At 45.3% G+C, this 24,119-nt stretch overlaps 1 protein-coding gene across 7 annotated transcripts in view; it reads left to right on the top strand.

The window, feature by feature from the left end:
* Positions 1-24,119, top strand: part of LOC135202024 (protein ELYS-like) — a 241,020-nt gene that overhangs the window by 22,084 nt on the left and 194,817 nt on the right. For all 7 annotated transcript variants that reach the window (XM_064231315.1, XM_064231323.1, XM_064231317.1 and 4 more), the window contains exons 2-3: positions 23,185-23,463; positions 23,898-24,047. In XM_064231315.1, coding sequence (XP_064087385.1) covers positions 23,185-23,463; positions 23,898-24,047 — 429 coding nt within the window. The remainder of the gene's footprint in view (positions 1-23,184; positions 23,464-23,897; positions 24,048-24,119) is intronic.

Here is a 24,119-nt window from a genome sequence, read left to right as displayed (position 1 = left end):
GTTACTGTGATGGTGATCTAGCAGTTACCGGCTAGCTCGGTGTCATGCGCGGTTGGTTACGTCTCTCTCCCTTGCGGGAATGGCTAAATAAACCGTCTCTCTGCCCTACAATCATGGATTTTAGCCTCGGGTTGAGGAAATTTCTAGTAATCATGAATAGAAACATGCCTTCCGTTTACTTAGAAAATTTCAACAAGATATCTCTATACTTGTTCGGTGCGGGTTTAACCGCACGGTAACAGAATTCTGTACGAATCTACCGCGGCATAGCACTATAATAATGCTCTCCTGCTTATGCAAAGCGCAGCCTTATCGGGAAGGAAGCAGGCTGAGTGAGGGAATGGATGAGTTTGCTGGGGACCATTTCCTCGCTGGAGAAGCTTGTTTTCCCTGAATAAACAGCAATTCAGACCTCTACAATTTTTCTTCACGAAGAAATTGGAATAACATCAAAGATCTTGTAATAATTCTAATTTTCTCTCAAACGGCTTGAGGATCACCTCGGGTGATAGCGAGAGGGTGCCAGACATCCGAACAGAGGAACAGATGTTCTGGCACATTGTCTGAAAGAATTGGAAGCCAAATTGGTCGGCTTTCCAGTTCCTCGAAGGGTGAGTTTGGATCGAGTGGCCCAAATCATCTCGGATAATTTCTCAGCTCTCTCATAGCTCAAGAAGAGAGAATTGGTTATGGGCTTGGGCACGGAACGTAACGATCCTCAAGAGGTTCGTTAAACTAGTGCATGTCCGTGCGGGTCTTCTCGATCGAAGGCAACAAACTACTGACGTCGAGTAATCCTCACTTAGAAGTATGTCGAAAGTGAGGAGAGACTGAGGGCGTCCTTTCGTTAAGTTTTCGTAATATTGAGACGAAGGAGCTTCCTCTTTAAGTTGTTCCCTTATTCATGATCCTAGAGGATTAGCTTTAGTCGCCACATGTTGGCCTCTAAGAGGTTGGATTCACAGATGTCAGGTAATTCAGAGAATTGTCCAAAGACCCTTCCCGAGAGAATCGGTGTAATCTAACATCGTCACTTAGTGAAGTATCTAATATCTCCTCTCTGAGTCTGAAGGCGTTCAGACTATCGAGAAGCGATAAGATCTTCAAGATTAATGGCAGTCTCTTGGCCAAGGCAAAGCAGTGCTGCCTATTTCAGTGTTCAATCGGAGGGGCCGTTTCTGGAGATAGTGAAGGGAAATGACTGTTCCTCCACCTCGACCTCTGTGAATTTCTTTATGGTTCTATCTTTCCGTATGAAGTATGAGATAAGATAGAAGTCCTGACTATTGTAGAATATGCAAATAGGTTGTTGACGGCCTCTAGGCTCAGAGATTCGGTTCTGTCAAACAACAAAGCTTCACGATCTTGAGGTCTGGGGAGATACTTGAAATTCTCTGGATCGCAGGTTCCGGCATGGAACTTAGACGTAGTCTGAGTTTCTGATGCCAAAAGCATTTCGAACCTATCCTTTCTGCGAACTTAATACACGTGACCAGAAAGGCTAACATTCTAACCGCTCTAGCCACGGCAAAGAGGGTTAGTGAGGTTTTAGCCATCATCAGAGGCTTTAGCTTTAAAGGACATAATGCGGTCTGTCCTCTAAGCCTTCCGTTCTTGATAAGAACGAAAACCTGTCTAACCCTTGACCCGAAGGCTTGGAGACCAAGGGTATGGCACAAATTGTTGCGCAAGGGCATTAGAGAGTCCTGTGCCCTGGTCGGGTCTCTCAAGTTTTATCTTGATAAAAACTATGGAAAGTCTAGGTCAACGGACAATCTGCGGTGTCCGTAAAGAAGCCAGACTGGTTCATGTCCAAGAACACCCTGGCAGTATAGTCAAGGAGTTCTTTTAAGAAGTCTCATTCATTATGTTTGCATAAAGATTTGAGATTTTTTTCTTAATATGAATGTCAAGAGGTGAGGGCGCGGCCGGCCTCGGAAGCATTTCAACAGGGCATGACACTCAGTAACATCTGAGTGCCACGCTTTAGCGAAGCAACTCTGTGTTCGCTTCACACTCCGACGGGATGTGAAGACGACATTTGAGATCTGTAAGTCGCTAGGACCATACATATCCGTAGATATATTATTGGGGCAGCAAGCAACACGAATCCTATCCTATAGAAAAGGGATAGGTGTGCTTTTAACTTTGAAGGGGTGTCGCTTGAGGCGCGTTCCTTTTCTTTAGCCTAGAAGTTATGGAACTAACTTTGATAGGTTAGGTCAGGTGGTGGTTTTTAGCTTCGTTTGCCCTCAGAAGTATGGTCATATGGTCTAGTCACATTGTGGTCACGCCCCCGTTGACAGATCATCTAGAGCGCACCAGCATTACAGGTCTCTACCTCGCTGGCAACTCTAGTAACGCAGAAGCAGACTTTGGTGACAGTAATCACGAAGTCGGCTATGCTAACAGGTGAGGAACCAAGATGTATATCATCTACTTAATTTAGTTTCCCAAAAACTCCTATTCTGTCTCTTCCCACCATCCGAAGGTGGGATTCAGCTATATATATATCTGTCAGGTAAGTTTCATGAACAAAATGTTATTGTTATAATACAATTAAGTTTGTTCATACTTACCTGGCAGATATATATAATTAAAGTGCCCACCCACCACCTCCCCTCAGGAGACAGTGGCACTGATAAAATATGAATAGAAAATGGGAATAGTTCCTGATATCCGCCTCCCAGCGGCGGGAATGGGTACTACCACCTGGCCGCCCACTGCGTGTGCCGCGAATTTTGAAATTCTGTCGGACTTCGGAGAATACAGCTGTATTCTCCGAAGTCGACAGAATTTCAAAATTCGCGGCACACGCAGTGGGCGGCCAGGTGGTAGTACCATTTACCCGCCGCTGGGAGGCGGATATCAGGAACTATTCCCATTTTCTATTCATATTTTATCAGTGCCACTGTCTCCTGAGGGGAGGTGGGTGGGCACTTTAATTATATATATCTGCCAGGTAAGTATGAACAAACTTAATTGTATTATAACAATAACATTTTGTTCATGAAACTTACCTGACAGATATATATAATTAAAGTGCCCACCACCTCCTCCCCTCAGGAGACAGTGGCACTGATAAAATATGAATAGAAAAGGTGGGAATAGTTCCTGATATCCGCCTCCCAGCGGCGGGAATGGGTACTACCACCTGGCCGCCCACTGCGTGTGCCGCTGTATTCTCCGAAGTCCGACAGAATTTCAAAATTCGCGGCACACGCAGTGGGCGGCCAGGTGGTAGTACCCATTCCCGCCGCTGGGAGGCGGAAATCAGGAACCATCCCCGTTTTCTATCATATTTTCTCTGTCGCCGGTGGTATCAACATTGTTGCTATTACCTCCTGACTTAGATTCTTATTTCATCCTTTGATCATCGTTTCTCGGCTTTTGGTGACGTATCTGGATCGTGTTTTTGGCATTCGCTACTGGGTGGACTGTTTTTGGAATTGCTTTTTGGATTTTTCTCAGTATGTTCGATTCAAATGTGAGTGTGAGAATGTGTGTGAATGTAGGCTGCAGGTGAGGATACCGAAAGCTTTGGTTGATCCTCACACTGTATGCGATTAAATGCTAGGGGGTTTTCAAGTGTTCTGCTAATAATACCTTGTAATGAATGCGAGGGATTAAATGCAGAAGAGTGGAAGACTTTAACTTCTTATTTGAAGAAGTTAGAGAGGGATAGGGTTAGACGTCTGAAAGGTGTGAGTTCAAGGCCTATTGAGCCTTTTACTGATAATTCTAATCCTACTGATTTAGATTCTCCCTATGTTTCTCATTCACAAAGTGTACTTTCGGAATCGGCCTCGGAAATCGCCGATCTGAAAGCTACGATTCGAGACATGAAGTCCAAAATGGCGGACTTACAAGGTAAGGCTAGTGAAAGTGAGCATTACAGTGAAGTGAGTTCCCCCAGTGTTGTGGAGGGGGCGTTTGATCGTCCCTGCGACGCTCCCAGGCCTAGACCTCTTCCAAGCTTCCATGCCCAGAGGAGAAGGAAAGTCGAAAGCCTTAAGGAGGTCGTGGGGAATCCCCAACGGTCAGACGGTCATTCACTAGCTCTGTTTCGTGGCAGGAAGCTCAAGGTCGTTAGGAAAAAGCGTCCTTCGTGAGTGTTTCTCATCCTCTCCCTCTCCCTCACCTAACGAGGGTGGAAGGAGTAGATTTATCGAGGCCTCTGAAGCGTCATATGAAAGAGCCCGAAATTGACTCGAGCCCAGAGCGTTTCTCAGATGACGCTCCCTCTTCTATTAAGAAGGCGAAGGTGGCGTCAGCGTCACCCGACGAGTACGCAGAAGTAACCTTTCCTACTTCTCCCCGATTGATGACGAAAAGGCGTCATGCAGTTGACGTGGGAGAAGCTTCTAGGAGAATTATTATGGCAGTTCAAGAGCAACTGGCCTCTCTAGTGGGAGTTTTAGCGCCTCGTAGGAAGGACGTTGCGCTTCCAATAAATCAAGAAGTCTCGTCCTCTCTCCCCTGCTAAGCGAGAAGCGTCATGCAGACGTGAAGCTTCTAAACATCTTACAGAAGCTTCGGGTTCGAGAGTGAGAACGGTTGCTTACGAAAGTTTCGTAACGCCAGAGAGACGTGAGACGTCTTTCAGACATGAAGCGTCTTTGAAAGCTGTTGGTAGACGTGAAGCTCCAACCAATATTTTGGCGCCAAGTAGGACGCCTTTTGAGAGCGGAGCGTCTTCCAGGCGCGAGGCGTCATCCGGACGTCAGCAGCCAAGTAAGCGGGAGGCGTCAGCCAGGACGCTTGGCGGACGAGAAGCGTCATCCAAGCGGGAAGCGTCTTCTATTTATCGAGAGAAGCCTGAGCTTTTGGCGCCTTCCAAGGCTATTAAAGCGGGGAAGAGGAAAAGAATATCTCATTCCCCTTAGCCCCTCTCCTATTAGGAGTTTGTCTCCTCCAGAGGAGGAACGTACAGAGGTGGGAGCGGAGACTCATTTAGATCCGAGTTGGAAGGAAACTCGGATGAAGAATATCAAGGAAGAGAAGGACTGTCGAACTATAAAGTTTTGACTGCCTTGCTTCTAGAGGAGTATGGAGACGAATTGACTCCTGCCGCTCCTCCTTCTCCGCGCGCTCTGTTTTCGAGTGCTAAGACGAAGAAGTCTTCGTCTTTTCTCAAATGAAGCCCACATTTCAATGAAGAGGGCTCTACAATCCTTAGACTCGTGGATGAAGTCTGAGAAGGACTTAGTAAGAACGGTCTTCTGCATGCCTCCAGCGAGACTAGCTGGTAAAAGAGGCATTTGGTATCAGACGGGAGAGAATATGGGTATTGCTCTCCCGTCTACGTCAGAAGCAGACTTTTCGACCTTAGTTGACGCTTCACGTCGACAAGGTCTCAACTCGGCACGGATTACGTGGGGCATTTCTGAACTGGACCATCTCCTCAAGGGACTCTTTCATGTATTGGAAGTTTTCAACTTCTTAGATTGGTCCCTTGGGGTGATGTCCAAGAAAGCCCATCATTCGGAAGGAATCGAACCGGAAGCCCTTTTGTGCCTATTGTCTTGTATAGACAAAGCGGTACAGGATGGCTCTTTTGAAATCTCCTTGTTTGGAGCAGGTCTTCTAAAGAAGAGGACGATATTGGATGGTGCCTTTTTCTAAACCAAGGCAGTTCTCCCACGCTCAGAGGGCAGCGCTGCTGTATTCGCCTTTGTCTGACTTTTTGTTCCCTTCTCAGTTGGTGAAGGACATTGCTCATTCATTAACTGAGAAGGTGACTCAGGATCTTCTAACGCAGTCAGCAAGGAAGAAGAAACCTGCTTCTACATCGGACAAGAAAGGACTGAGTACATCGGTTCAGCCCTTTCGAGGTGGCGGGGTCCGACCTCCAGACCTCCCGCAAGAAGGAAGGCTCCGGAGAAGAGAGGTAGTCTGCCTTTCGTCCCTTTAAAAAGGGAAAATGAAGCTTCTCTCCTCCAAGCACCAGTAGGTGCCAGGCTCCTGGGATTTGTGGAGGCCTGGACACTTATAAACACAGACGCGTCATCGTTGGCTATAATAAGGAAGGGATATCGTATCCCTTTCCTGAACACTCCTCCCCTAACGTCAATACCAAGGGAACTAACAGCCAAGTACAAGGATCCTGTGCTGAGGGATACTCTTCGATCGATGGTGGAACAAATGTGGGACAAGAGAGCGATAGAACTAGTACTAGATCAAAAACTCCCCGGGGTTTACAATCGCCTTTTTCTGGTTGCGAAAGCCTCGGGAGGCTGGCGGAACCAGTACTGGACGTCAGCTCTTGAACAAATTTGTTCAGAAGGAGAAGTTCTCCATGGAGACTTCTGCTTCAGTCCTGGCGTCATTACGACAAGGAGATTGGATGGTGTCTCTAGATCTCCAGGACGCCTACTTTCACGTCCCGATCCACCCTTCATCGAAGAAGTACCTCCGTTTCATGACGGGGGGAAGGATCTTTCAGTTCAGAGCCTTGTGTTTCGGCCTGTCCACAGATCCCCCCTCATGGTCTTCACAAACCTGATGAAGAATGTGGCGAGGTTTCTTCACCTCAAAGGAGTAAACATCTCTCTGTATCTGGACGACTGGCTCATCAGGGCCAGATCAGAGAGACAGTGCTTGGAGGACCTGAAGTTAACTTTAGATCTGATCAAAGCGTTGGGATTGCTCGTGAACCTTGAGAAGTCGCAGGGGGCTGGGGACCCCCAGACAGGACTTAGTCTATCTGGGGATTCGGATGGATTCTCGGGGTTTTTGAGTATTTCCTTCGCAAGAGAGAATCGCAAAAGGTTTGCGGATAGTCTCTCACTTCTTAAGGAAGGAACATACGTCGGCGAGGGAATGGTTTGAGCCTTCTAGGGACCCTTTCCTCGCTCGAACAAGTTCTTTCCCACCCTAGGAAGACTTCATTTACGTCCGCTTCAATTCTTCCTCAAGAAGTCTTGGAGTTGGAAAACTGGACAACTTTCGGACGTCTTTACCCATTCCAGTGGAGATAAGATCGCACCTGGAATGGTGGTTGCCCCCTCTGGAAGAGAACAAAGGGATCTCTCTAAGGACACAGAACCCAGACCTAGTGTTGTACTCCGACGCGTCGGAGAAAGGTTGGGGAGCAACATTAGGCTCGAAGGAGGTGTCAGGCACCTGGGAACCAGCACAGGTGACTTGGCACATAAACTGCAAAGAGCTCTTCGCCGTGCATCTGGCTTTGAAGAGTCTAGAACCTCTGGTGTCGAACAAAGTAGTGCAAGTAAACGTGGACAACACCACCGCACTTGCCTACATTCGAAAACAGGGAGGGACTCATCCTCGTTCCTTTACGAACTGACGAGAGACCTTTTGCTGTGGACGTCTCACAGGAACATCTCCCTTCTGACAAGGTTCGTGCAGGGAGTAAAGATGTGAGGGCGGACAGACTCAGCAGGAGGAACCAGGTCCTTCATACAGAGTGGACCTACACGAGGAAGTGTGTCAAGATCTCTGGTCGCTGTGGGGGGATCCTCATGTGGATCTCTTCGCCACATTCATTTCCAAAAGGCTGGCAGTCTTTTGCTCGGTCGTGGAAGATCCAAGAGCTCTTATGGTAGACGCCTTCCTGCTAGATTGGTCTCGAGTAGACGTATATGCTTTTCTCCATTCAAAAAATCCTGGGATTTAGTAATAAAAAGTTTGTGGCGTCAAAGGAGACGAGGATGACATTGATAGCCCCTTTTGGCCAGCCCCAAGATTGGTTCACGGAGGTGGTAGAGTGGATCGTAGACTTTCCAAGATCCCTACCAAGAGGACGGATCTTCTCAGACAACCACACTTCAAGAGGTACCATCAAAACCTCCCCGCTCTCGCTCTGACTGCCTTTCGACTACGAAAGGACTCGTCAGAGCGAGGGAGGGTTTTCTCGCGGAGTTGCAAGCGCCGATCGCGAGAGCACGCAGAACCTCCACTACGAAAGTATATCAATCGAAGTGGGAGGTTTTTAGAAGGTGGTGTAGATCTAAGAAGTTGTCCTCCTCCACTACCCTCTATAGCGGAAATTGCTGATTTCCTTCTATTCCTGAGAACAATCTCATCTAGCTGTAATCCACAATAAAGGGATACAGAAGTATGCTCTCGGCTGTCTTCAGGAATAGAGGATTAGATCTGGCAGATAATACAGATCTCCACGATCTCATACGGTCATTGAGACTTCAAAGTCGAAGGAACCGGTCCCTCCGAACTGGAACCTAGACGTGGTCCTCAAGTTTCTTCTTCTGAAAGATTCGAACCTCCTCATCTGGCTTCCTTTCGAGACATCACCAGAAAATGCCTATTCCTATTATCTTTAGCTACGGCAAAGAGAGTTAGTGAATTACATGCTCTGCAAGATAAAGTAGGTTTCAAGGGAGACTCAGCTATTTGCTCGTTTAGACCCTGTTTTTAGCTAAGAATGAGAATCCCTCGAATCCTTGCCTAAGTCATTTGAAGTCAAAGGCATATCGAGTCTCGTAGGAAGAGAAGCAGAAGATCTCTATGCCCTGTAAGAGCTCTAAAGTTTTACATTCAGAGAAAGCATCAGATGGGAGGCTCTAGACAAGGTCTTTGGTGCGCGGTAAAAGACCCCACAAGACTGATGTCCAAGAATGCGCTGGCATTCTTTGTGAGGAACGTCATTAAGCACCGCAATAAGGTCTGTTCTGACGAACGTTACGACTGTTGAAAGTTAAAGCTCATGAAGTGAGAGCAGTAGCGACGTCTCTCTCGTTTCATAAGAATATGTCGCTTAAAAAAACATTCATAGATACGACATTTTGGAGATGCAAACTCCAGTATTTGCATCTCATTACTTGAAAGACGTTCGTGTGACATATGAGAAGTGTTTTTCTCTAGGTCCGTTCGTATCGGCGGATACGATTCTGGTACGGGAGCCGCACAATCCTTAAAAGTATATACTTTTCTTCTTTTTAGATATGGTCTGGATCTCTCTCGAACAATGGAGGACTTGGTTTAGCACGGGCGGCCGTCTATGTTGTTCAGTAAGAGAATCTTGTCATATCTAATTAGATGAGTATAATTTTTTTTTAGAAATTATGTATGTGTGCGTAATGGTTTTGAGTTACGGTTGTTGTGACGAGTTCGGGATAACTCGGAACAATCCTTAGTTCTAACATATGGTTAGGATCAGGTGGTCGGGATTGGTTGTGTCTCCTTCATAAGGTGTATTGTCAATATAAGTGGATCAGCACCCATTGACAAAGTCCTTTCAGGCTCTGCCGAGTAAGCGGATAAGACCCCCATCGGCAGACCCACAAGAACTCTTGGCCATAGATCATATATCTCGCTAAAGTTTCTTGAGGTGGATGCAGACTACTGGGCAAACACCCACGAAGTCTACCACCTATCAGGTAGGAAACCAAGGGTTTTATTATACCTACAACATATGTTGTTTACCTGTCTATTCCATATAGTAGCTGTCTCTTACCCTCACCGAAAGGTGCCAATCAGCTATGTATATATCTGACAGGTAAGTTGATTGTATGAAAAATGATATTGTTATGTTACAATAAAGTTTCATACATACTTACCTGGCAGATATATACAATTAAAGGCCCACCCAGCCTCCCCGCAGGAGACAGGTGGAAGAGAGAAAATATGATAGAAAACGGGGATGGTTCCTAGTCCTGCCGCCCAGGGCAGGCCGGTAGATCACCTGACCTACCTGTAGCGGAGTGGCGCGAAATTTTAATTTTCTGTCGGGGACGACGAGTCTTAGCTATGTATATATCTGCCAGGTAAAGTAGTATGAAACTTTCTTATTTGTAACATAACAATATCATTTTGGGAAACTAAATTAAATCGGATGATATACATCTTGGTTCCTCACCTGTTAGCATAGCCGACTTCGTGATTACTGTCACCAAAGTCTGCTTCTGCGTTACTAGAGTGCCAGCGAGGTAGAGACCTGTAATGCTGGTGCGTTCTAGATGATCTGTCAACGGGGGGGCGTGACCACAATGTGACTAGACCATATGACCATACTTCTGAGGGCAACGAAGCTAAAAACCACCACCTGACCTAACCTATCAAAGTTAGTTCCATAACTTCTAGGCTAAAGAAAAGGAACGCGCCTCCAGCGACCCAACCCTTCAAAGTTAAAAAAGCACACCTATCCCTTTTCTATAGGATAGGATTCGTGTTGCTTGCTGCCCCCAATAATATATCTACGGATATGTATGGTCCTAGCGACTTACAGATCTCAAATGTCGTCTTCACATCCCGTCGGGAGTGTGAAGCGAACACAGAGTTGCTTCGCTAAAGCGTGGCACTCAGGATGTTACTGAGTGTCATGCCCTGTTGAAATGCTTCCGAGGCCGCGCCCTCACCTCTTGAGCATTCATATTAAGAAAAAATCTCAAATCTTTATGCAAACATAATGAATGAGACTTCTTAAAAGAACTCCTTGACTATAATGCCAGTGTGTTCTTGGACATGAACCAGTCTGGTCTTTTACGGAACACCACAGATTGTCCGTTGACCTCGACTTTCTATAGTTTTATCAAGATAAAACTTGAGAGACCCGACAGGGCACAGGACACTCTAATGCCCTTGCCCAATAATTTGTGCCATACCCTTGGTCTCCAAGCCTTCGGGTCAAGGGTTAGACAGGTTTTCGTTCTTATCAAGAACGGAAGGCTTAGAGAACGTCCTCGAGAGCTGTTTACCAGTCGAAGTGGGCTTCCATCAGGGCATGGTGTAGAAAGGAGGGAATTTCCTCTTCCACTACCTCTGTGAGCCAGATAGCCGATTTCCTGCTATTTTTAAGAAATGTACAGAAGCTGGCTGTCCCGACCATCAAGGGATATAAGAGTATGCTGTCAGCAGTCTTCCGACACAGAGGACTAGACCTGTCTGATAACAGGGATCTTCACGATCTCCTGAGATCATTTGAGACATCCAAGATACCTCAGGCGAGGCCTCCTTCTTGGAACTTGGATTTAGTCCTTAGACTGTTAATGTCGAGTCCTTTCGAACCTCTACATGAAGCGTCTCTTAGGAACTTGACGAAGAAGGCTCTTTTCCTAACTGCTCTGGCGACGGCGAAGAGAGTTAGCGAAATTCAAGCCATTTGTAAGCGAGTGGGCTTCAAAGGGGACAATGCTGTCTGCTCTTTGAGTCCCACTTTCTTAGCAAAGAATGAAAACCCGTCGAACCCTTGGCCAAGGAGCTTTGAAATCAAGGGTATGACAAGCCTTGTGGGCCAAGAACCTGAGAGAGTCCTGTGCCCTGTCAGGGCTCTAAAGTTTTATGTCCACAAGACTAAAGAAGTACGAGGTCCCTCAGATAATCTCTGGTGTTCGGTTAAACGACCCGATATACCATTATCCAGAATGCCTTGGCGTTCTTTTCTGAGGGACGTCATTAAAGAGGCTCATTCGTCTTCCACACAGATCGATTTTGAGCCTCTTGCGAGTGAAAAGCTCACGAGGTCAGAGCTGTCGCAACCTCGCTTGCCTTCCAAAGGAACATGTCGATCAAGGACATCCTTGACGCCACCTTTTGGAGGAGCAATTCAGTATTCGCCTCACACTACTTGAGAGATGTGAGAACGATATACGAGGACTGTTGTTCTCTTGGGCCATACGTTTCTGCAGACACAGTCTTGGGGGCTGAAGGTAGCTCTCTCCCTATCCCTTAGTTAGGTTTAGGTTAGTTTTTAGTTGTGTTTTTTGGTTGTGGTGAGGCTTTGGTGAAGACCTCCCATCTCTTAGCTTAGTGTTCAGGGGGTCTTGGATAGTTGGTCAGGTGGTGGTCAGTTGCTTCGTTGCCCTCATTTGTATGGCTCTATGCTCTTGTCACATTGAGGTCACGTCCCCGTTGACAGAGCATCCAGAGCGCACCAGCACTACAGGTCTCCACCTGGCTGGCAACTCTGATTAAGCACAAGCAGGCTGAAGTGACAGTAATCACAGAGTCTACTTTGCTAACAGGTGAGGAACCAAGGTGTATATCATCTACTTAATTTAAGTTTCCTACAAATCCTATTCTGTCTCTTCCCACCATCCGAAGGTGGGATTCAGCTATATATATATCTGCCAGGTAAGTTTCATGAACAAAATGTTATTGTTATAATACAATTAAGTTTGTTCATACTTACCTGGCAGATATATATAATTAAGTGCCCACCCACCTCCCCTCAGGAGACAGTGGCACTGATAAAAATATGAATAGAAAATGGGAATGGTTCCTGATATCCGCCTCCCAGCGGCGGGAATGGGTACTACCACCTGGCCGCCCACTGCGTGTGCCGCGAGTTTTGAAATTCTGTCGGACTTCGGAGAATACAGCTATATATATATCTGCCAGGTAAGTATGAACAAACTTAATTGTATTATAACAATAACATTTTCAGTTCAAACCATCACCTCAGGAATAAGACATCTCATACTTTCACTAATATAGGCAACAAAATGTTGTTTTATTGTGCTGATTACAACTGCAATCTTGAGTAATATCAATAAATGTTACATATATACGTTAATTTTGTTCAAATGAGCGCTGGGAAGGACGTGGTATCAATGCTGGAGAGGAAAGGGACTGGATGTGAAAGACTCCGTATTGGATTCAAAAACTGCCTTGAAAACATATTTTACGAAGAGCGTCACATGCTTATTTTATTTCGTATGTCACATTGTGTTGGCGAAACTTCAATCTTTTGAATGGTATGCTTAAAGATGTAAGTTTATTATTGTTCACCAATTAAATATCAAGCAAATAAGGGTGATCTACCTGAATAAGGTGGACTCAGGGCGGTTGTTTACCCTAATGCCATATTTTATTGTAGTGTCTTACCGAACAATTATAGAGCCGTGATTTCCACGAGCGGCAGGATACTAAATTCAAATTTAGCGCGTCGGCGTCGCCAACACTGGTGTTGATGACGTCATCTCCCTCCACTCGCGGGAGAACCAGGTACAACTGCCCAGGTGAATTCAATTCTTTTCCTGCCGGCGTCCGGTGAACATCGGTGGTCGGTGCGGTTGGATGACTTTGCTTCGCTTTTTTTTCTTGTGGAATTGATCTTCGGAATTGGTGAAGTACTCTTTTTTGGCGTTGTTGTTATTTTGCTTTTTATTTAGGCGTTGCCATGTCGGATTCTAGTCCGTCGGGAGTTAGGTTTTGCATCTCAGGATGTAAAACTAGATTATCCAAGTTAGAATATGATTCTCACACTAAATGTGTTAAGTGTAGGGGACAGGTTTGTTCAGCAGATCGAACATGTAACGAGTGTAGTGATTGGACTGATTCTCAATGGAAGTTTTTTAGTTCATACTCGGAGAAATTAGCTAAAGACAGAATTAGAAAAGCAGCGCTTAGGGAAAGTAGACTTAGCTCCGCTTCGTCTTGCGATGCTTCTGTTCCTTCTGTTTCTCCTCAAATTGTTATGTCTCCTTTAACTACACCTCCTATTCCTCCTACTAACCCGCTTCTCCGGCTTCCCGTGTAGTTTCCTTCCGACACCATTGCCAGTCTGGAATCGAGGTTAGATCAGAAATTTTTCCGGTACTAGCGAATACGGTTTTGCAACTTGGTAATTCAGTTAAGACGTTTTTGGAGAAAGCGGCTTCAGGTAAGAGTGTAGTTGAGGGTGCGTCTGTCTGTCCTGACACGTCTCCTAGACAAAGGTCACTGTCCAGCTCCCCCGCACCGGGGAGAAGACATACCGGAAGTCCAAGGGAGTCGATCGGGATTTGCCCACAGACAGGCGCCTCTCTTGTTGAGCCTGTTGCGCCTCAACAGGGCTCGGTTAAGCGTTGGAAAGGTGTTGCGGTCAGACGCCTTTCGAATGATTCAAGCGATTCGTCTCCGGTCGCGCGGCGCTCTTGGCGAGATTCGCCCGTTTCGCGTCCCTTAAAGAGGCGTTCAGGCGCCGATTCTTCGCCTCCTCCAGTCAAGCGGTATAAGGAGCCTGAGAGTAGGGTTGCGCCTCGGCCGTTAGCGGACTGTTCGTCGCCTCAATCTGTGCCTTTTTCGGCTCCATCTACTAGTAGAGATTGTGGTTTTAGCGCTGGTAGCTAGCAGTTCTAAGGTGTTTCTTTAGGCGCTTTTTCGTCTGTTACGCCTGATGCGCCTGTTTCGCCTCGAATTTCGGCGGCTCCGAGCGAGGCGCAAGTAGTTTTTCCGCCTCCTGCTGAACATTTAGGCTCTTCCAAGCCTACGTTAACTGTTTTTGATTCGTCTCTGGCGCCTTTGCGCAAGCAGTTAGAGATGTTAACCAACTGGATGAATGAGTCCAAGGGTGGTTCGAAACCTTCAGATCCGGTTGTAGTTCCGTCTACTTCTTCGGCGGTATCGGAGAATGAAGAAGAAGTAGAGGAGGAGGATTCACATCACCTCTCGTGTTATTCACGTCTCCTTAGATTTCTTCTGGTATCTTATCAGATTATTTTGAGAAAGCGGCTCCGCGCTCCCCAACTTCGACTTTTTTGATGAGGAGGAAAACTTCAGACCCTCTCCTCCCAAAACTTGTTCTATCTAAAGCGGTTAGACATTCGCTGAAAGAGACGGAGAAATGGATGTCTATGAAAAGAGACTTAGGGAAGGCTCTTTTTGCTTACCCTCCCTCTAAGTTGCTTCGTAAGAGGTATAGGTTTTATGTAACTGGGAAGAAGCTCCTTCTCTGGGAGTTTCTGCCTCCTCCCAGGGAGACTTCTCCAGTTTAATCGACTCCTCTAGAAGATCTGCTTTCGCCGCAGCGAAAGTTTTCTTTACAGCGCCTGAGTTGGACCACGTTGTAAAGAATCAATTTAAACTTTTGGAAGTCTTTAGCTTCCTTGATTGGACTATTGGCGCTTTAGCGGCCAAGATCGAAGACTGTCCTTCTCTTTCTCAGGAGTTAACGGAGGATTGGATTGGTGTTCTGTCCTGTGCGGACAAATCCATTAGGGATGGATGTGATGAGTTAGCTTCGCTCATCGCCTTTGGTACCCTTAAGAAAAGGCAACTTTGGTGCTCCTTTGCTTCTAAAAGGGTTACGTCCCAACAGAAGTCGGCTCTCTTGTTTGCTCCTTTTGTGAAAGATAACCTCTTTCCAGACGATGTAGTGTTGTCAATTTCGTCTGCGCTAGATAAGAAATCTACTTCGGATTTACTGGCACAGTCTACTAAGAGACCTAAAGCTCCTGTGGAGACTGTTTCCTTCGGTTTCTCCTCTGGCCCAAGCGCCTTTTCGAGGGAGACAACCCAAGCGCTTCTTTCGGCCGAAATCGAATTTGCGACCTCAGTCTAAGGCCTCGGCCAAGGTTAACAAACCTTCCAAATGAAAGCTCGGTTCTTCATGCACCAGTGGGAGCCAGGCTGGCTCTGTTTTGGGAGGAATGGGAAAACAGAGGGTGCAGAAGCCTGGGTAGGTTGCAAGTACTCAAGTTCGGCTATCGTATTCCTCTCGTTTCACCTCCCTCGCTCTCACCTGTGCCAAATTCCATTCCAGGCATACTCTCCGGGCTCAGACAAATTTCTGGCGCTAGCCGCAGAAAAGTGGAAGCGCTTGTTCTCAAAGAAGCGATAGAACAGATAGAAGGGGATTTTCCTCCAGGCTTTTACAATCGCCTTTTTGTAGTTCCCAAGTCATCAGGGGGCTGGAGGCCAGTTTTGGATGTGAGCGCCCTGAACTTGCATGTCCAGAAAACAAAATTTCATATGGAGACCACTCGGTCGGTTCTGGAGTCCATCAGACAGGGGGATTGGATGGTCTCTCTGGACATGCAAGACGCTTATTTTCACATTCCGATACATCGCGATCTCGGAAGTACCTGAGGTTCATGTTCGAAGGAAAGGTGTTTCAGTTTCGGGCGCTTTGCTTCGGACTAGCGACCGCTCCTCAAGTTTTCACCAGGGTTCTATCCCCGATAGGAAGCTGGCTACACATATTAGGAGTAAGAATCTCCCTCTATCTGGACGATTGGCTTCTCCGGTCGGAATCAGAGAGTCGGTGCATGAAGGACCTTGGAACAACTCTGGATCTTGCCAGAAAGTTAGGAATTCTAGTCAACAAACAGAAGTCCCAGTTGGTTCCATCTCAGAGCATCCTTTATTTGGGGATGATTCTGAATGCTCAAGTTTTTCGGGCTTTTCTGTCCCCGAAGAGGGTTCAAGGCTGTCTGGAGACAGTTCAGGAGTTCTTGGACAAAAAGGTAAGTTCTGCCAATCAGTGGATGAGGCTCCTGGGCAAATTGACGTCAGTGGAGAAATTTGTGACGTTGGGAAGACTGCACATGAGACCTCTGCAGTTTTTCCTGAGAGCCTCTTGGTGCAGGAAGACACAACCAGACTCGATTACCTTTCCTGTCACAGATCAAATAAAAGAGGACCTAAGGTGGTGGCTCTCGAGCAAGGTTGGAAGAAGGGTTAGATTTACGACCCATCCTCCCGAACCTACAGTTCTTTTCCGACGCATCGGACACAGGTTGGGGAGCCCTACTGGGAAATCAACGGACTTCAGGAGCTTGGTCGGAGAAGGAGAAGAAGTTCCACATAAATGTAAAGGAACTGTTAGCAATTTTCTTGGGGCTCAGACAGTTTCGGAACTTAGTAGAAGGTCGAGTAGTGGCAGTGCATTCCGACAACTCCACGGCTCTCTCGTACGTGCGGAAACAGGGCGGGACTCAGTCTTTCTCTCTGTACGAAGTAGCCAAGGATCTCCTCCTGTGGTCAAACGAAGCGAAGGTTCAGCTAGTCCCGAGATTTGTTCCGGGAAAGATGAACGTCCTGGCGGACGAGTTAAGTCGTCAACAGCAAGTGTTACCTCTGGAGTGGACTTTGGACAACAAGATTTGTCAGAAACTTTGGCGCCTTTGGGGACGACCGTCAATAGGACCTGTTCGCGACATCAAGGAACAACCGTCTTCCTCTCTTTTGTTCTCCAGTCCCAGATCCTCTAGCTTGGTCGGTGGACGCAATGCTGTTGGATTGGTCGGGTCTGGAAGCTTATGCATTCCCTCCGTTCGGTCTAATAAGAGAGGTGCTGAACAAGTTCATGTCGCACAGCAATGTAACGCTAACGTTAATCGCTCCCTTTTGGCCCAGGAAGGAGTGGTTCCCGGACCTTCTCCAGTGTTAGTAGACTTCCCCAGACTTCTTCCTCCAGAGAAGTGGCTTCTCAAACAACCTCACTTCAAGAGGTTCCACCAAAACTTGTCCGCTCTAGCTCTGACAGGGTTCAGACTGTCCGGAATCTTGTCAGAGCGAAAGGATTTTCAAGAAGAGCTGCAGAAGCTATCGCTCGTTGTAGGAGAGAGTCTTCTAACAAACTCTATCAAGGGAAATGGAGAATCTTCAGAGAGTGGTGTAGAAGTGCTAAAGTCTCTACTTCTGCGACCTCTTTTAACAGAAATAGCAGATTTTCTGCTATTTCTAGGAACTCTAAGAAACTGGCTCCTTCGACGATCAGAGGATATAGAGCCATGCTCTCTTCTGTTTTTCGACATCGAGGTTTGGATATTTCCTCCAATTCAGATCTGTCGGACCTCATTAAGTCTTTCGAAACCACTAAGCTCCCGCAAGATACAGTGGCTTGGAACTTAGATGTGGTGCTTAAGTTCCTCATGGGGCCACCGTTTGAGCCTTTGAAGTCGGCTTCACTCAGGAACTTGACTAAGAAGGCACTCTTTCTTATTGCACTAGCTTCTGCTAAGCGTGTCAGCGAATTGCACGCTATAGACAAAAGAGTCGGTTTCTCTCAAGGCAATGCTGTATTTTCGGTATCTTTGACCTTTCTAGCCAAAAATGAGAATCCTTCTAATCCTTGGCCGAGGAGTTTTGTGGTAAGGAACTTATCTGATTTGGTTGGACATGAGGAGGAAGAAAGGCTCTTATGTCCAGTCAGGCTATTAAGGCAGTATCTGTTTGCCACTAAGGGTATTAGAGGACAATCTTCTAAGCTCTGGACCTCGGTTCAAAATCCCTCTCGTCCTCTTTCTAAGAATGCTATATCGTTCTTTATTAGAGAGCTTATCAGGGAAGCTCACTCGCAGTCCGAGAACGACAATCAGTTTCTCTTGAGAGTTAAAGCTCACGAGGTTAGAGCAGTGGCAACTTCTTTAGCATTCAGAAAGAATTTATCTTTAGCTTCGATTCTTCAGAGCACGTTCTGGAGATCGAATTCGGTTTTTGCGAGTCATTATCTCAAAGAGATAGAAACGGTTTTCGAGAATTGTAAAACGTTAGGTCCGGTGGCGGTTTCTGGCATGGTGTTGGGAGAAACGGCACAGGGGTCGTCACCTCTATGCTAACTTTTCACCTTGAATAGGTTGTCGAGTTCAAGGGAAGCTGGGGGTACTGAGTACCTGGGATACTCACCAGTCTGTTAGGTCAGATTTTACAATGGTTGGGTATATATGTTTTTAAATCTGGTGTTGGTGACAAATGTTTTGTATGATTGAATTTCTGGTCTTAGCCCAGGGCAAGGGCAATCTTTGTTGTTACTATCCTCCGTCAGTCAGCCTTGGCTCGCTTGAACTACGGAAGGATTCCACTCCTGTAGAGGCTAACTTTGGTCAAATTCCAATTCCTCTACAATAGTAAGAAGAGCACCGACCAGAGGCAGTAACAGTCTGCTGTAGCTCTCTTACAAGGTAAGGTACAACAGACACCTTGAGTGTTTACTGGTATTGCAATAAATGTAACCATTTAAAAATACTAGTGGTCCACTGAATCCCACCTTCCCATAAATGTGTAATCAGCTCTATAATTGTTCGGTAAGACACTACAATAAAAATGAAATTTTCATTATTAAAATGAAGTTTTATTGTATACTTACCGAACAATTATGATTATACCCACCCTCCTCCCCTTAGGTGGACGGACGGGCAGAAAGAATTGGATTCACCTGGGCAGTTGTACCTGGTTCTCCCGCGAGTGGAGGGAGATGACTTCATCAACACCAGTGTTGGCGACGCCGACGCGCTAAATTTGAATTTAGTATCCTGCCGCTCGTGGAAATCACGGCTCTATAATTGTTCGGTAAGTATACAATAAAACTTCATTTTAATAATGAAAATTTCATATTTCTGGTTAAACAGAAGTAAATGAAAGTAGCCATGCACAGTGCTAACTTACCTCCATGACGCTTTTGAAATTTTGTACTTAAAACCCCTTACATATAGAAGATTGATGCCATCTCGATGTTTACGGAGTCACTTGTGTCAATAAACTTTCCATTCCCTGTGCTAAATCTGCAAACCACTCCTGCCCATAGACGCTGGGACACTTTTTCACATTAATCTTAAACGATTATGGTGTTTATATTTGTGGCCGGGGAAACCTGGCGATTGTTCGGGAAGAAGAAGAGTGCGCTACATAACATTTAATTAATTAGTTAAACACCTGAATAATGTTATGAATTGCATAAATTTATTATGAATTCTTGATATGTAGTTCATTTTAAAATATTCGTTGTAAAAAAAAGTCAAAATAGTAATAAAGACTTTGGTAAATGAAAAGTGCTAGCAAAAAAGTAAAAATTTTGTTGTGTCATAAACAGTTCACGAAACCGTCATCTGCTTGACTCGTGGATTCTGGGTGCCAGGTGTGCAACAAGGCTTGAAAAATTATTCCCGCCATGGCTTTGCTGTAAACAAACTCATGTATTTTTAGTGGAATTTGGAGTGAATTAAGAACAAAATGTGTATAATTACAATCAAATAAGCACTATGGAGTTTTATTTGTCATGGCAGTAAGGATAAAACCACCAATTACATACAAGGTAAAAATGCATTTCAGTTCAAACCATGACCCCCTTCCTATCTCTGCCCAACAATGATGGGGGACTTTGGGAATTTGGGTGGGAGAGAACACAGGTAAACGAAGCAGCCATTTTTGTGTTCTGGTAGAGGCTGAGGGATACACAATACCTCAGGGAGCCATATTTTCCCCTGATGGGAGCGGGAGGGGAGGTGGGGCATTCGCAATGGTGGGTGCAGAAGGTATGAATTGGTGAAGAGGGAGTTGGTTGTTAAGTAGAGAACGCTGGACGTAAATAACAGATGATCACTAAAGACTACTTCTGTGGGCCGCTCTGTGAGCAAGAGCCCGTGCTGGCATAAGGCCAGCTTAATCTACGACAACAAGATTACTACTACATCAAAGTCACTAAAACTAGAAAAATCAATTTCCAAGGTAAAAGCAGGCACGAAGGCATCGCTTAAAATTACCACCAAGGTTTGTTGCGCTCTAGACAAGTTCTGTGATTGGTGCACTGTAACAGGGACAGGGTGTTACAAAGATGTCACTAAAGCAGTGAAAAACAACTTACTGTAACTTTTATCCGAGGTAACTGTATCACGAACCATATGCGCATTTACAAAATACACAAAATTTGACGACACTACACCCCCAAAAAATGAAAACACCGTAATCACCAAGAATAACATTGGAACAATGACTGTAAATCACAATCGCACTTATTTTAAACAGCGAATGCAAGAGTTTTCGTTTCATTGGCTCGTAAGGGGATGAAACACCCAGTGTTCTCAATGAACAATCTGTAATGACGGCTTAATATAAATAATTTTATGTTATGGAGGAGTTATGGAAGTTCCATTTGACAACGTCCTTGAGGAGAGAGAGAGAGAGAGAGAGAGAGAGAGAGAGAGAGAGAGAGAGAGAGAGAGAGAGAGAGAGAGAGAGAGAGAGAGAGGCAAATATAAGCAGTGTAGGGTTGTTTTTGGTTGTTGGGAATAATTGAGGGTTTAGATGTTTCGTGTGGTTGATGTGTCATATTTCGCGTTGGGGTTGTGTGTTTTTCTGGAGTGAGAGAGAGAGAGAGAGAGCGTGAGTGATGAGTAGATAGTTAGCAAGTGAATTGCTCGTTTGACAACAGAGGTAGTTGATTGTCAGTTAGCGGGCGGTAGTGAGTTGGCGGGCGGTGGCGAGTCTAATGAGAAATCATGAAAGACAAATGTTATAAGCAGCGGTATTGGCAAAACTATTGTTGGTCAGTTGGGTTGTGTTTTCAGAGAGAGATTTGAGTTATTTGTACTGTGTGTTTGAAGGTGGTTGTGCTTGTGTGTTGGGAGGTTGTTGAGCTTGTGAGTCTTGGTTGAGTTGTGAGTAAAGGTGGCCTTACACTAGGTCTTTTTTTCTCCAGCTTCGAGCCGTTGCTGGCAAAAATTAAAAACCGTGAGCTTTTAGCTCGAGATTTTAGCTTCCCGACAGAACGGGAAGCAGCCAGAACGAGCCGCGAGCCACAGCGTAGTGTAAACAAACAAGATGGCTGCTGCTGATACGACGTACTCTAAGACCTTTGGCTTCTCTTCTCCTGAGCTACTCTCGAACCCACAAACGTCTTTTGTTACTCTTGCATTCACGTAAGATTCCGAGAAAACACTTCTTGCAACAGCCCGACAATTTCTGGGCGTCATGATGATATCAGCTGATCAGTTTTGTTTACTTTTTCCTACTGCTCCTCGAAACCACAAGGTCCTAGTGTGACGATACAACACTTGCTTGCGAGCATCGGCTGGATGCTGGCCAAAACCACGAGCAAGAAATGACCAGTGTGATACCAGCTTTATAGTGAGGGTTGTTGTTGTTGGGGAGATATTGTGGTTTCTTGGTGTAGTTGTTGTTGGTTGGATGTGGGCTTGTGAGGTTTTGTTGGTTTGCTGTTGTAGAGTGCGGTTGGTGGTGAGCTGTTGTGGTATCTTGGTGTTATTGTTGTGGCTGTAGTTTTTGGTCGTTTGTGAGGTTGTCATCCTTATTTGTTGTTGAGTTGTCGTTGTAGTCCTTGTTTGTTTGTGGAGTTGTGGGGTGTCGTCCTTGGCTGTTGTGTTGTTGTTGGGTTGTGGTCCTTGGTTGCGTGTCGTGTTGTTGTTGTGTGTTTGTGGTTCTTGGTTGTTGTCGTGTTGTTGTTTAGTTGTGTGATTATAGTTCTTTGTTGTTGGTTGTGTGTTGGTTTGCGGCGGTTGTTGGTGTCTCAGCAATCTCGTCCAGTGGACAGCACAGCCCAGCCCTGAGTATCTAGAGTTGGGGTGAGTACACGTTTGTGTTTTGTGTGTACGTAAGTCAATTGTCCTGTGTTTATTCAGTAGCATGAAGATGAAAATGTGGCTGAGGGTGAGTTTGGCAGCCGGATTGGTTAAATTTATTGTTGGGGGGGGGGGGTCTTGCCCCTTGTTTTTTAGCTTGTGATCCCGCCACAATGTAATTACTGCAACAATATAAACAAATAAAGTTCATTTACAGACCTGTTATCACATTTAATGGGAAAAATGTGGGTACTTTAAGATTGAAAAGACCGCGGTGTTGAATGGATCGGAATGTGTAGTTACTTGATATAAAAAGCACAATTAGTTTAGATGTCCTGGGTGGGTAACCAGGACTGTTATTGGTTGAAAGAATGGTTAGGGGGGTGAATGACATGTATGGGGAAGATTTCACACTAGTGTGGCAATCCAACCACATATTTGGGGAACACATATACAGGCAGTCCCCAGCTGTCAGGGGGGGGTTCCACTATCGGCGGGGTGCTGAGAAGCGAAAACCGCCATTAACCAAAACTCGGCAATTTACGGCACTTATGGCGTCTCTGTCAGGTGTGTGATGTCGCCCTATGGTGCCTATAACCGAAACTTGGCCTGTTATGGTGCCAGAAATTGTCAATTTTATGGTGCTAGACCAGCGCTATAGAACCAGATCGCCATTAACAGAGTCTGCCGATAACTGGGGACTGCATGTATATAAAATGGTCATTTTTATAATTAAATGAAGATTTGTATACTATACTTACCAAGTAATGACAGATTCGAAGCCTACCCTCCTTCCCTCTGATGGACACAAGGCATCAACAGAATGAGCTTATCATAAGCCAAGTCGTTCCTGGTATTGCCGTTAGGGTCCGGCACTGGTCACCTACACAAATGATTGAGGCATTACCCGTGAATTTTTTTATTCAAGTTGCTGTATGAGTGGAAACGAATAGCTATGTAATCATTTTCCTCATGAGAGAATTTTCAATATTAGTTGTAGAATACGTGGTAAAAATTTGAAGCAGATCCCTGCAATAATAAAGTAGCAATAGTAGGGCCTTATGGTATCAGCGCTCCCCTTAACTGGTAGTACTTATAATAGCTTATGTATTGTTACAATATTATTAATACCAGAGTGGAACTGATGGTAGTATCATGTAGTAAAGATTTTGCAGTTATAAACACAACCAATTTTGTCCTCTTGTAGATGGTGATGGCAGCTGGGAGTGTGGTGCAGGTAGGGAATGGCATCCGCCATATTCCCCTCCCTCCCTTAGCCAACGGCCTGGAGTTAAATTTGGGTCAGGAACAAGGTGATGAGGAAATTGGAACAGCGTCACAGTATCCAGTTATAGGTGGGTTTATTGGGAGTGGTCAACTGGCTTGGCGAGCTGCAGGACCAACAGTAGAAGTAGTGGATCCCGGATCAGGTGCTCGTAAAGCAGCATGGACCTTTGGTGCTATAATGCACAATGCTGGAGCTAAGGTAGGTTACAAAAACCCTCTACTATTTTTGTTTATGCTGCAGGGAGCCTTACGAGTTGGTTTTCATGTTCCTGCACAGATACCTTTGTTTTACAAAATGTTCAGTTGCTCTTCATTTGCAGTGTCAGACTTACTAGTAGTAGTTTGTTATTATTAGTTAATAATTAATATATGTTGTTATTAATTAATAATTAATATGTATGCTGTTATTAGTAATTAATAATTAATATGCATGTTGTTATTATTAATTAATAATTAATATGTATGTGACTTTCATGGTGCCATTTCGAAATGTTAACTAATTTTTTTTCTTAGATAGTTGACCAAATACAAAGAAAGTGAAATAGTGTTGTCAAAAATTATTTCCTATTTTTAGAACTGGTGAGAGTAAGGTTGTCATGTTCTGGTATGAAAATTTTGATTTATTCTTTTCAGGTTACCACAGTATGTGGAGTAGGCCTTGGAACAGTGTCACAAGTAGCAATTGGAGTGGATCTTGGTGCTGACCGTGCAGTTCAGGGTTTAGTGGCGCTCTTGTCTCTCCATTCTTCAAGAGTAACAAGGGTGTTCCATTTTATGCACAAGGTAAGACTACCCTTGTTAGCCTTGGCTGGACTAAGTATATTGAAATGAAATGCCTATACATAATAATTTTGA

This window comes from Macrobrachium nipponense, chromosome 23, assembly GCF_015104395.2.
Source record: "Macrobrachium nipponense isolate FS-2020 chromosome 23, ASM1510439v2, whole genome shotgun sequence".
Classification (NCBI taxonomy): Eukaryota; Metazoa; Arthropoda; class Malacostraca; order Decapoda; family Palaemonidae; genus Macrobrachium; species Macrobrachium nipponense.
The sequence above is the reverse complement of the archived record's forward strand: the minus strand, read 5'-3'. Positions and strand labels throughout refer to the sequence as shown.